The sequence below is a fragment of the Diaporthe amygdali genome (genome assembly GCF_026229845.1).
Source record: "Diaporthe amygdali strain CAA958 chromosome Unknown NODE_18_length_871485_cov_64_394520, whole genome shotgun sequence".
Taxonomy (NCBI): Eukaryota; Fungi; Ascomycota; class Sordariomycetes; order Diaporthales; family Diaporthaceae; genus Diaporthe; species Diaporthe amygdali.
The window spans coordinates 1-13,132 of NW_026517038.1; the positions used below are offsets into that span (position 1 = coordinate 1).

The 13,132-nt window shown below is 54.3% G+C and overlaps 4 protein-coding genes across 4 annotated transcripts; 2 read left to right on the plus strand and 2 right to left on the minus strand.

Annotated features, from left to right (window-relative positions):
• Window positions 1-1,118: 1,118 nt before the first annotated feature.
• Window positions 1,119-3,778, plus strand: J7T55_003962 (histidine biosynthesis trifunctional protein; the record flags this gene model as incomplete). Its single annotated transcript, XM_053144624.1, has 2 exons — window positions 1,119-3,522; window positions 3,588-3,778. 2 exons carry the CDS (start codon window positions 1,119-1,121, stop codon window positions 3,776-3,778), a joined length of 2,595 nt encoding a protein of 864 aa, XP_052992463.1.
• A 624-nt stretch (window positions 3,779-4,402) lies between these two features.
• Window positions 4,403-7,365, minus strand: J7T55_003963 (uncharacterized protein; the record flags this gene model as incomplete). The annotated part of the gene is made up of 2 exons (XM_053144626.1): window positions 4,403-6,420; window positions 6,477-7,365. The coding sequence occupies 2 exons, from the start codon at window positions 7,363-7,365 to the stop codon at window positions 4,403-4,405; spliced, it is 2,907 nt and encodes a 968-aa protein (XP_052992464.1).
• A 1,752-nt stretch (window positions 7,366-9,117) lies between these two features.
• J7T55_003964 (eukaryotic translation initiation factor 4e) lies at window positions 9,118-10,014 on the plus strand (the record flags this gene model as incomplete). Its single annotated transcript, XM_053144627.1, has 3 exons — window positions 9,118-9,312; window positions 9,380-9,451; window positions 9,526-10,014. The coding sequence occupies 3 exons, from the start codon at window positions 9,118-9,120 to the stop codon at window positions 10,012-10,014; spliced, it is 756 nt and encodes a 251-aa protein (XP_052992465.1).
• A 677-nt stretch (window positions 10,015-10,691) lies between these two features.
• On the minus strand, window positions 10,692-12,616 carry J7T55_003965 (uncharacterized protein; the record flags this gene model as incomplete). Its single annotated transcript, XM_053144628.1, has 2 exons — window positions 10,692-12,316; window positions 12,394-12,616. The coding sequence occupies 2 exons, from the start codon at window positions 12,614-12,616 to the stop codon at window positions 10,692-10,694; spliced, it is 1,848 nt and encodes a 615-aa protein (XP_052992466.1).
• Between the last annotated feature and the right edge of the window lie 516 nt (window positions 12,617-13,132).

Genomic DNA, 13,132 nt, shown 5'->3' on the forward strand with positions numbered 1-13,132 from the left:
GCCTGTGGGGTTTATCTGCGCCTTCAGGGGACCAACAGTGCTCCCCTGGTTCTATTCCTGTCACGTTCGTGACACTTTAAAGGTGCAGATAAACCCTACAGGCTAGTAAAGCAGGCCTAAAAGAATTTGCTATATAATAAAAGTAGGTTATATAATAGAGCAAAAGGATAACTAAAATAATTAAAGTAATGCTTTACTTTAAATAATCTAAATAATCTAATACTTTTATTGCTCTAAGTAAGCAACGCTTTAAATAAGCTGCCTAAAGTAATGCTCCTATTGTTTTAGCTAAAAAGATAAACTATATAGATTACGCTTATTATTAGTAAATAATATTAGCTTAGGATAATTCTTTAGTAGTTAATCTAAGTATTTACTTAGAATAACTGTAAAGCTTTTAATCTATTATTATTATATATTGCTTAAAATATTACTACTTTAAATGTTCTTTAAATATAAACCTGCTTATTAGGTTTATCAGCTAGGAACCAGCTATAATTGTTACAAAAGTATTTAAAAGCTAAATAATATAATAGTTGTAGTAGGCAAAAGGGATATTAAACAATAAAGATTAAAGTTAACTTTGCTTAAGGGTTAGCTATAGAAGCCTAAAGGTAACTTAAATACTATTATTTTATATTAAAGTTAAATAATTAGTATAGTAGTTAACTTAGTAATAATAGCTAATTGTAAGTATAGGTTAATTAAAAAGAAGCTATAAATGCAAAATGCGCTATTTAAAGGGTAGGTATCTATAGGGCTAAGTTTGGGTGTAAAGTGACTTATGGGGAGAAGGACTACTTTAAGCCCACTTAGCGCCAAACTAACAAAATTAATCCTGGCGGAGTGTACATTCGTGTACCCTGCCGCAGCCGGCCGATGCAGGAGCTCCAGTTGTTACGTAGTATGTGATACTAGCGAATTGAACTTTTCCAATTAGATGACTCTACCTTCGACTCATACCATTGACAGTGGTGTGACTTGTAAGACAAGAGACTGTCTATAATTCGTCTTGGACTGGTCTCTTAGATCATTTTGAGGTCGTCTCCCAGCAAGCTCTCTCTGGTAATTACCCAGCTTCAAGTCGATTTTCCAGTCATTGTCATTCGGAAACCGCCATGGAGACGACTCTACCCCTCCCTTTCCTTATCAGCGTTGCTGTGCTCCCAGGCCTGGCAGGGCCAGAGGGTCTGAGTCGGGACGAGATCAGCCGCCTTGGTTCTGTCTTCGCCGAAGTCACTCCAGACAACCTGGACCAGACCCTGGCGTTCCTCAGCCAGCACAATGTCGACTTTCTGCCGTTTCTGGATGTGACTCGACTCGACTCCAGGGACGACGTCCTGTCTCTGCTCGATGCCGGCGCACGGAAGGTCTTCGTCAAGCCCGAGCACCTTCCAGAATACACTGAGTATGGCTCAAGGGTAGCACCTGTCGTCACAAAAACCAGTGGCCTTGAGTCGGCCACCGAGCACGGGCTGCTCATCTCAGACTTTGACCACTCCACGTGTGAGGTCGGCCCCTTTTTGGAGAAGGCGAAGTCGACCAAGGTCAAAAACCTCTTCATCAAGCCCGTCGAGGGGGCAATCCTCGAACACTTCATAGATGTCGCTGCCCAGTTGGGAGCCACTCCCATCCTTCCCTCGACTGACCTGACCACCGCCAAAGAGGCCAGCGGCAAGCTATCAGTGTCAAAGATTTTGTGCTCTACCTGGAGCTCGGACCGGCCAGACAACCTCATTCCGACTGTCGTTACGGATGAGAATGGCATTGCTCTCGGCCTGGTCTACAGCAGCGAGGAGAGTGTCGGGGAGGCCCTGAGAACCCAGACTGGCGTGTACCAAAGCAGGAAGCGAGGCTTGTGGTACAAGGGAGCAAGCTCAGGAGATACACAGGAGCTCGTGAGGATCTCCTTGGATTGCGACAGCGACGCCCTGAAGTTTGTCGTCAGGCAGAAGGGCCGTTTCTGCCACCTTGAGCAGTTCGGGTGCTTCGGGGAGCTCAAGGGGATACCCAGGCTGGAGCAGACACTCAAGTCCAGGAAGGAATCTGCGCCTGAGGGGTCCTACACAGCGCGTCTTTTCAATGATGAGAAGCTTCTGCGGGCCAAAATTATGGAGGAGGCCGAGGAGCTGTGCGATGCCAAGTCGTCGCAGGATGTTGCATTCGAGGCGGCTGACCTCATCTACTTTGCCCTCACCAAGGCTGTTGCGGCCGGCGTAGGTCTGGCAGACATTGAGAGGAGCCTTGACGCCAAGAGCTGGAAGGTCAAGAGGCGCACAGGTGACGCGAAGGGCAAGTGGGCTGAGAAGGAGGGTATCAAGCCTGTGAACGGCACTACCACAGCAGCTGTCACCGCCCCTGCCACCTCTAGTCCTGTGTCATCCTCAGACCGGATTTCCATGAAACGTCACGACCTCTCTTCGCTAGCACCTGGCCAGCTTCAGCAAGTGCTAAATAGACCATCACAGAAGTCTGCCGACTCAATCATGAAGATTGTCGTACCCATTATCGACGATGTCAAGAAGAACGGCGACAAGGCACTTCTTTCTTACACTCAAAAATTCGAAAAGGCTGCCTCTTTGACTTCCACAGTCATCAAGGCCCCTTTCCCCGAGTCCCTCATGCAGCTGCCCGCTGAGACTATCAAGGCCATCGACGTGTCTTTCGACAACATCAAGAAGTTCCACGCCGCGCAACAAGAAGAAAAGCCTCTGCGCGTTGAGACCATGCCCGGAGTAGTCTGCAGTCGCTTCTCAAGACCCATCGAGCGCGTGGGTCTGTACGTGCCCGGTGGCACGGCTGTCCTGCCATCCACAGCTCTCATGCTTGGCGTTCCCGCCATGGTCGCCGGCTGCAAGAAAATCGTACTTGCCTCACCACCGCGCTCCGACGGCAGTGTCACCCCTGAAATCGTCTACGCCGCACACAAGGTCGGCGCCGAGAGCATCGTGCTGGCTGGTGGTGCCCAGGCTGTTGCGGCCATGGCGTACGGCACCGAAAGCGTAAGCAAAGTGGACAAGATCCTCGGCCCTGGTAACCAATTCGTGACTGCGGCAAAGATGTACGTCAGCAACGACACGAACGCCGGCGTGAGCATCGACATGCCCGCGGGTCCTTCGGAGGTCCTTGTCATTGCCGATAAGGATGCCAATCCTGCGTTTGTGGCGAGCGACCTGCTCAGCCAGGCTGAGCACGGCGTGGACAGCCAAGTGATTCTCATCGCGGTGGATCTTGACGATAAGGAACTGCAGGCTATCGAGGACGAGCTGCACAAGCAGGCCATGGCACTACCGAGAGTTGAGATTGTGCGTGGGGCGATCGCCCACTCGGTCACAATCCAGGTCAAGACGATCGAGCAGGCTATGGAAGTCAGCAACGAGTATGCACCAGAGCACTTGATCCTGCAACTCAAGGATGCGGAGAAGGTGTCGGAATTGGTTATGAATGCTGGCAGTGTATTCATCGGCCAGTGGACGCCCGAGAGCGTGGGTGACTACTCTGCTGGTGTGAACCACTCTCTACGTAAGTCAACAATGTCTTTCACCCGGTACTTTATTTGAAAAATAGCTGACTGGTAATCAACACAGCAACATATGGGTACGCCAAGCAGTACTCGGGTGTCAACCTCGGCTCCTTCATCAAGCACATTACCAGCGCGAACCTGACGGCGGAGGGCCTGCGGAACGTGGGCGGCGCCGTAATGCAGCTGGCCAAGGTGGAGGAGCTTGAGGCCCACAGAAGGGCAGTTGGCATTCGCATTGAGCACATGGACAAGTAGACGCAGGGCGGCTCCTACACAAAGATATCTTGTTGACGCTCAGATCGCCCGTTCATTGTACATGGACATACCAAGTGCGAACATAACAAATGAGATTGAGATTGTGCAGATACGCGATATTTAAGCTGGATCGGGAGAGTATGACTCTCCTGTCTGTACATACCACCATCGACCCCATCAGCATCCTTTGCCCATTATCACTGCTGTTTACGTGCTTTTGTCAGGTTCAATTCTCATCAACATGCAAAACAAGGGACCCAGTTGACAGGCAAAACGACAGTCTTATCGACCATATCAATCTGCATAGAGACTCACCTGCTACCACTGTTTAGGGCACGAATGCCTCCAGAAAACTCTGAAATACCCATAGTCCTACAAAGAGGCAGCATAGAATAAAGATGAGACTGGTAACTGGGTACCGGAAGAAACCCCCAAACATGAAATAGAGAACATTATGCAAAAACGTGTAAATGGATTGCCATAACGACCGGATCCATCGCCAAGGTTTCTCGAGTGAGGGCACTAGAGGTTTCATGTTAGCATTAGTTATTACCAAGGGCGCTGTCTCGATATTCCAACACGAAGCCGCCAAGTGCCCGCATCAGTCCATCATCTTTCTTGGGATCAGATATCAACGGGCTTGGTACCTTTCTCTTTGACCTTGTAGACCACACTACTTGTTTGAGCCTGTTTCGCCGGCGCTGTGACCGTGACTACCTCTACCACCGTGTCTTCCTGCACCGTGATAGTGGTGGTCACCTTCTTCTTCACCTGCGCCGGCTTGCTGACCTCAGGAGTGACTTCGACCTCAGGAGTGACTTCGAACTCAGTAGTGGCTTCGACCTCACTGGCGGTGGGGGCTTCATCTGTGTACCCAACGCCCGAGGCTATTGCATCCTTCGCAGACGCGATGCCCGAGGCGACTGAATCCTTGACTGACATCAAGGTCGAGCCAATGCGGCCCTTGTTGGATGCGGTTCGTCGCAAGTTCCCTTCAGGCTTCTCGGATGCTATACTCGAGGCGACCGCATCCGTTTCAGACGCAATGCTCGAATCGAGGCTGCTCTGTTTGGACGCAATGCTTGAGGCGACCGCGTCTCTTTCAGACGCAAGGCTTGAATCAATGCTGCTCTGCTTGGACTTAAGGCTCGAGCTAATACTGCTCTGCTCGGACGCAGAAAAGCGTGAGGAGGACGCCTCTTTCTCAGACGAGATCCTCTCATCCCTGTTTTTCTGCTCGGCCTTAGAGGGCGAGAAGGCGGACAAAAGACTCGGATCAACGCTACTCTGACCAGACTCGGAATCTTGCGAGTCGGCCGCATCTCCTTCAGACTCAGGGCTCGAGCCAATACTACTTTGCTCGGACGAAGAAGAACGGGAGGCATCAGCTATTTCCGCACCTGATTTGATCCAATCCGAAACCACTTTGGTATATCCGGCTTGGGCCTCTTTCAGTGCGTCAGGATCGCTAAAATCCTTCGCGCCCTCCGTGGACGCGGTCTTCGCATCTATTGCCTCCTCTAGAGACGGCACGTCACTGCTTTGAATCATTGTCTCTTTGATCGTTTCCGTTACCTTGGAGACAGATAAGACATGAGATTCAGACTGTGACTTGGAAGGCTCGTCTTTCTTGGCCTCAGTGCCGGGCACATCATCAGCAGGGACCACGATCGTGGGCCCTGATTCGGCCCCCACGATGGTCTCTGCAATGATTTCAGTCCCGATGGGGACAGCAACGATAGTCTTCGTCGTAGACTTTTTCCTCCCAGAGAACTCATAGCCACGTGATGTCGATTTGAGGGACCAGGGCTCATAATCCATTTCTCGGCGCAAATTCGGCGCTGTGAGAAAAAAGACCAGCACCACGAACAAGGCGAGGAGCAGCAAGGAGTGCCAGGAAAACCATTCCGCCCAGCGGCGGTCACCGATATGCTCCCTTAGCGTCAGTCGCTCCCTCAGGTCGCCCTCGTCCGAGTCATCTCCATAGTAGTAGACGGTCTGCGACTTCATGATCTCCGTGATGATTTCGCCCGAGTTGTAAGCACCATCGCCTGCGTCCCTCTCTCGCACGGGGGTGTAACGCTTGATGAAGGGCCACATGGCAACCTGGACTTTGGCGGTACGGCGGACATTAGGACGCGGCTTCTGGGCCGCATAGGCTGCCCGATGCGCCTCGGTTATTGGGACGCCCGGGTGCTGCTGAGCGAGCGCGGCATCCCTCTCATTCTGCCATCGTTGTAAGTCGGCAGAGTCGCTCACAATGGCGCGAGCCTTGGATCGATTCCAGATGTCATCGATGGCATGTTCATGTTTAATATCATTTATCTCGCCTGGGAGTGGAAAGTCAATCCAAAAGACCGATTTGGTAGCGCGCATGCCGTTGGTGAACCACGCGGCCTCAGCGACGATGTCGTGCAGCCGCTGGTGTACCTGTTTCAGTGGTGGCCAGGGGACGTGTCGCATATCATTTCCGATTATGTTGATGAAGGGAAGTAGAAGATCTAGGATACCCATTGTGACAGTCGCAACTTCGTCCCAGAAGTTGTCTGTGAAGAGGTCGGGAAGGCCAGTGCCTAAAGGGGGCCGGGTGCTTTGGACAAAAGTCCTGACGGTCGCTGAGCGATTGCGATTGCGCTGGTATGCTTTCAGCCACTATGTCAGCAGATATTAGATGTAGATCAAGTACAAAATCACATACAATTGTCAACGAACGATGTGGCACGATCATCGGATTCCAAAGCTGTCTTTTCTTCATCCCTAGCTCCAAACAGAAGAGAGTTGAACACATTCTTTTCGAGTAACTTGGCCATGATTCCGACCATGAGCTTGACACGGGAGTTTTGATCGAGAAAAAGGTATTCCCAGTTAGTGGGGTCCGACTCCTTGGGAGGGGCGATGGTAGGGTCGCCTCTCGCAACTTGTGATGCGATGTCCACGAACTCCCTAGGTAGCTTATGCAGCCATCTGCGCGTCCAGTTCATATCATTGTGACTTTCGGTTATTGAATGAAGACCAAAAGTATCGGAAGAGAACTCCCATACTCGCGCGAACAAGTCGTGGGCCATTCTCTCGAACCAGAGTGAGGGAATCTTGTCTCCTTCTTCATCAGTGTCGAGACGTTCTCGACGGGAAAGCTTGGCATTTAGTCTGTCGGCTTCGTCGTAGAATGTGGTCAGAGAAGCGAACCCTAATTGCGTCGGCTCGTAATGTCCATTCAATTCCTTGAGGGACCGCCTCTTGAACCTTGGCGGATCAGTGGCCTGGTCGTCGGCTGCTCGGTTCTGCGCCGCGCATCTCTCATGCAGTTGCCTGCGCATGTCCGGGAAATAGGCGGGGAAGTTGTCTCGAATATCGGGCCGCTGTTTGTACAAACGCCATCTGGCCCACTCGGCATCGGGCACGGATTCATCGCCCTGGGGACGAACATTGGGCTTCTTGCTGTAGTCCGGACCGTTGTTCTGACGTGCAGGAGGAGCGCGCCCGGGGCCACCATCAGGAGGACCAGGATCACCAGGAGCACCGGGAGCACCACGCGGGCCAGATGCAACTCCAGCACCAGACACCGTGGCTACTTGGGTTTGGGACATGATGGCTGATTCTTGAGCGCCTTCGACGTTGCTTGTCGCCTCTCCCGTTCCAAGCCCAATCTACTCGTCTTCCAAATCGGCAGCTGTAGTCGTGTTGACGTTAGGGCGTGTCGAGTATTTTTGGATCGTAGCTTATCCCGTCCTCAGAGCGCGGCGACAAAGTGAACTAATGCCTTTTATCATTCTGAACGGACGGATCGAGGGAATTGCATCGGCTTTGTCTTCATGAAGCTTGTGGCCTGGTGAAGGATTGGGCGCGTTCGGTGGCCGGTTTCGCACATGACAAAGAGAAGCAGCACGACAATTCCGGTAGATTTTGGAAGTATCCAGAACAAGAAACACATATACCGTAGCGAGTCGAGCTGATGAAGTTGCTACTTAGAGCAACTGGCAACAATGAGAAATTTGCCTTAAAATGCATGACCTGAATGCGGAACACAAGGGCGCAATCAGATGGCCATCTTTGTATACCCCCAGAGCACATCACCTACTTGATGAAGCGTGTAGGCAGAAATTTGTCTTGCGTTGCCTGAAGAAAAGGATACTAAAGCAAATTGCTTTGAAAAGTGTCAAGTGTGACAGACAGTCATTGCAAAGCCGTGATCTATTGCGGTCCGACATGGTGCGCTCCACTTGGAGTTAGTGGTGAGTCCGTAGGAATGATCACAGCGCAATTCCTCGGAATGATTGATCTCCAGGACTCGACGCCCTTTCTGTGGGAGTTTTAAGAAATTTTGTAAGCATTCGTAAGAGAGAACGCATCTGCATTGTCTTCTGAAGACCAGAAGCTACCTATGCACAGTGGGTTGCTCCTGGCATATCTTGAAGGTTGCAGTCGGGATCAAGAGTGGGCCAACCGAGACGGTTCTGAAATGAGATACTCAGTGGTACGATATCTTCAGAGCTGCGTGGTAGCCCAAGAAGAAATGCGGCCTGGCTCAGCCTGAAGACACCCAGGATGGATGCTGTTGATTCTGTCGAAGCCATCGAAGCTCTAAGCTGGTGGTGCTCCTGGTGTTGACTGCCTTCAATTACGGTTGCGGTTGCGAAGTCTCACCCTCTGTTGCATGTTGCATGTTGCATGTGTGTACAAGGGTGGCATTATGTAAGCCACTGGCGCAGCAAGTAGGCTTAGACTATCCGTCTGCCGCCTCAGATGCCTTTTTTGACTTTTGAAAGGTGGAAACTCCGAAAATCCATTTGGTGACACGAGCGAGATAACACAAGACGAGACGACATAGCACTTTGCCTGGCGCAAAGCTACAGATAAATCACTTGTTAACTTAGCCTCGGCGCGATTCCCCAAGGCACTCAATAGCGTGGAGCGGAACACTACTTAGGTACAAGAGGCGAACCCTCGGTGCGTGTTGGACCAAAAATCGGCGGTCTCTTACTTACACTGCTGAACCGAGTCTTGGGGTAGTCGCGAACTTTTTGCAGCCCACCTGCCAATACCCTACCCACCACCGACCTCACCACCACCACCAACCCAGCTACTGCCATCACCGACCGACAAACAGCCCCAAACTTTTGCGCAACCATCGCGCCTTCCTTCAAGGGAAACTTCAACTCGCCTTCCACTCCCACCTCTCCTTCCATCAACCTTCCACACGCGACGAACATTGCCTCCCACCCAGCCTCGCCCACGCTCTCCCACCCACGCAACATCTTCTTTGCGACAACCAATCGCTCACTATCAATCTCCCACCTCCCACGTCCCTCGCGACAATCACTCCACAGCACCAACTCAAGATGGCCGAGCAAGTCGACCTATCCACCATTCCTGTGTCCCCCGAGGGCGGCAACAACCCCTCCGCCTCCACCGATGCCGCTGCCTCGTCCTCCAGCAAGCCCGTCACCGTCTTCGACGACAAGGATAACTTCAACGTCAAGCACCCTCTGGCACACGACTGGACCCTGTGGTTCACCAAGCCTCCCTCTGGCAAGGTTCGTCAGGGACAAACGCTCCCCTCTGCGTTCATGATAGCCCGCTGACACTCTGGTTCGACAACAGGGCGACAACTGGAACGACCTCTTGAAGCAGGTCATCACCTTCAACTCGGTCGAGGAGTTTTGGGGCATCTATGTGAGTCCATCATCCGACATGTCCTTATCCAATCCCTATTCACCCTACAAACCAGAGCTGACTGTATCGGATAGAACAACATCGCGCCCGTTTCTGACCTCGCCCTCAAGTCCGACTACCACCTTTTCCAGGCCGGCGTGCGGCCTGAGTGGGAGGATCCCCAGAACAAGCACGGCGGCAAGTGGTCCTACCAGTTCAAGGACAAGCGCAGCGTCAACATCGATGAGCTGTGGCTGCATGTCATGCTGGCCGCCATCGGCAACACGCTGGAGGATGAGGAGGACGGTGAGGTCATGGGCGTGGTCGTCAACGTCCGCAAGGCGTTCTACCGTATCGGCGTCTGGACTCGCACTGTCGGCAAGAGCATACCCAACCGTGGTGACGGTGATGTGGCGGGCGGCAAGGGCCGGACTCCCGAGAAGGGCAAGGAGGTTCTCATGACCATTGGCCGCCGCGTCAAGGATGTCCTGAAGCTGCCCCCCAACGAGCTGCTCGAGTTCTCGAGCCACACCGAGGCTGCACATGCTGGTAGCACGCGGGCCAAAGCTAAGATCACGGTCTAATTCCCACTGTAATGCTCAACAACAACCATCACCAATTGCTACGGCATAAGTACTCGACCATTGGGGGGGCCCTTGGCGGGTGTAGCTGTCGAGGCTCTGCCTGCTACTTGGCACAGACTTTGATGAAGCCGGAGATGCTTCCACCAGGCAAAGTGGCATTGCTAGGCCCCGGTAATACCCTGCATATTATTTTTGAAAGGCCAAAGTTGGGCTGAATGAACAAAAAGCATTGCATTTTGGGTGGACACCGGACGAAATATGGGTTCCATATCGTCCGTCACGAAATGAGGCGTTGATTATTTAGCTAGCTTAGAGACCCGCAAGGGTACAAAGTGACAGTTCCGACAAATTCTTGAAATTGCGTGTTGGTGTTGACTCGACATGCGTTCCGCCTTGAGGCAGTGTCTTGGCCATTTGAGGCAGGCAGTCTCAGTGATGGTCACATCGCCAAAGCTCGTCAACAGATGATATATTGGCGGCGATGGCCGCGGCGGCAACCTGGTGCGGGCCTCTATGAGTGTATTTTCTCTATGCCAACCTTATGCAAACCATTTATGGCTGGGGTGTTTGGTACAGTACAATAGTCTACCACAATCACACAAGTTTTAGAGCGACGGCTCTCATGCCACTTTCTCACCACCTGCGCCTAGCGAAGCCCCCACGAAACCATCCTGATCTTACAACTCATCCCCGCTGAAGTCGTCCTGGAACACGGCCTTGACGAGCTGCTTCTTGTTGATCTTGCCCATGGCATTGCGCGGAATGTGGTCGACGACGCGCAGGACCTGGGGGATCTTGTAGTTGACCAGGCGGCCCTTGAGGGCGCGGCGCATGTCCATGGGCGTCCAGCGGCCGCCCTCGGGCCCCGTCTCCTTGTCGAGGATGATGACGGCGCCGACCTTCTGGCCCCACTTGCCCGACGGCACGGCCAGCACGGCCGCCTCGGCCACCTCGGGCAGCGACAGCAGCTCGCGCTCCACCTCGAGCGCCGACACCTTCTCGCCGCCCGACTTGATGATGTCGGCCGACTTGCGCCCCAGGATGAAGTACAAGTCCGACGCGCCCGTCCAGTCCTGGCTGGCGACGCGCCCCGCCGCCTTGCCCGCGCTCGGCACCGGCCGCCTGACCGCCACGTCGCCCGTCTTGAACCACTTCCCGCCGCCGCCGCCGCCCGCTACGCCGTCCGCCACGAACTCGGCCGCCGTGGCCTCCGGGTTGCGCCAGTACTCCCTGAACACGGTCGGCCCGCGCAGCTGGATCTCGCCGGCGCGCTCGCGGCCCTCGGCGTCCGTCTCCTCGCCGTGCGCGATCACCTCGCCCGAGTCGACGTCCACCAGCCGCGCCTCGACCGACGGCAGCGGCCACCCCACGGACCCGTCGACGCGGTCCGCAAAGTCCAGCCCGCACGACAGCGCCATGCCGACCTCGGTCATGCCGAATCGCTCCAGCAGCACGTTGCCGTGGGACAGGTCCTTCCAGGCGCGCTTGACGGGCGTTGGCAGCGCCGCGGATCCAGAGATGCAGACGCGGAGGTTCTCGGGAGAGATGGCCTCGCGCGTGGCCGCTTGCATCTGTGGCGAGAGTGCCTTGTGGGTAGCGAGCAGGCGGGAGTAGACTGTTGGTACCACGGTGAAGAATGTGATCTTCTCTTGGGGGTGGGCGCTGTCGCCGTTAGTAATAGTAGTAGTGCCGTTGGCATGGCCGTTGACGCCATTTGTGGTGCCGTTGACGCCGTTCGTAGTGGCGTGGCCATTCGCCTCGGCGTGCTGCTCGTGCTTGTGCAGGAACGGCGCCGCGAAGCGCTTCCACACGGCGTCCGCGTTGAACGGGTAGAGGAACTCGATGCTGCTCCCTGCGAACAGCGGCGTGAGAATCGCGTTGATGGTGCCGTGAATGTGGTGCAGCGGGAGCACGTGCAGCAGGCGGTCGGACGGCGAGTACTCCCACGCCTTGAGCAGCGACCGCGCTTGGGCCGTCATGACGGACTGCGGGATCAGCACGCCCTTGGGCCGGTTGGTCGTGCCCGACGTGTAGAGCATCATGCCCGCCGCGCCGGGGTCGTCACCCTCCAGGGATACCGACTCATGAGGGGACGCGGATGGGTGCTTGGCGATCTCCACGTGCTTCGGTGGCGACACCAGTGGCAGGCCGAGGGTCTCCTCAGCCTTGGTGGAGAATTTCGCGGACGAAAGCAGGAGAAGAGCCTCGCTGTGGCCTAGAATGTATTGCAGCTCTGGTGCTGGGAAAGCCGGCGACAGGGGCACGGCTATTGCCCTTGCTGCCAGGACGGCCAGCCATGTGACTGCGGATCATGTTAGTGTACATTCAAGAATGAGAGCAGTGAGAACTGCCAGTCTCCCGGCTTCGCTTCAAGCTTACCTACATAGTCGTAGCTGTTCTCCACGAGGAAGGCAACGCGCTCGCCTTGAATGTCATCCTTGCCAGCAGCCTCAAGCAGCCGGTTGCGCATCCGGCACACATCGCCAAGCAGCTCGCCGTACCTGAAGGTCCGCTGGGAAGCTGAGTGGACAACCACGGTCGAGTTGGGGTCGTGGCCCGAGATGGCCTCGAAGACGGGCAGTCGAGGCAGTGTCGAGGCCATCCTCGGAAAGACGAAGCCGAGCCTATACGCAGAGGTGTGTTGCGGGCTGTGGTGCGGAAAGCCGTGGCTCAGCCGATGTGGTTTGGTGAGTGGTGATGTAGAGATGCTGCTGCAAAGCCTCTGTATGATCGCGGATCGCCTCAATGAAGGGCCAATGCTCATCATGAAGGGGAAGAAACGAGCGGACTTCAAGATGAGATGAGACCGGGGGATATATCAGACAAAATGTACGACTGACTGCAGGCTCCGGTTCCTGTCAGGAACTCCGATGATCTGACAAGGGTAGGGTAGGGGTGTGAGTGCTCGAGTTGCCCGTTTGCCGTGTTACGCTGCCCGTCGGTCCCATCATTTGAGACGCCGATATCGACCACTCAGCTGCGCTCGCCTAGCGACACCCGTAGGCAGGTCGCGCCGCGCCTCTACCGCCTGCAAGAGCCGCTGCACACTGCAACCTCGGGGGTTGCAGTAGATCTCTTGGTTCATGACGACCAAATTATGCATGCGCCACGCGTTGAC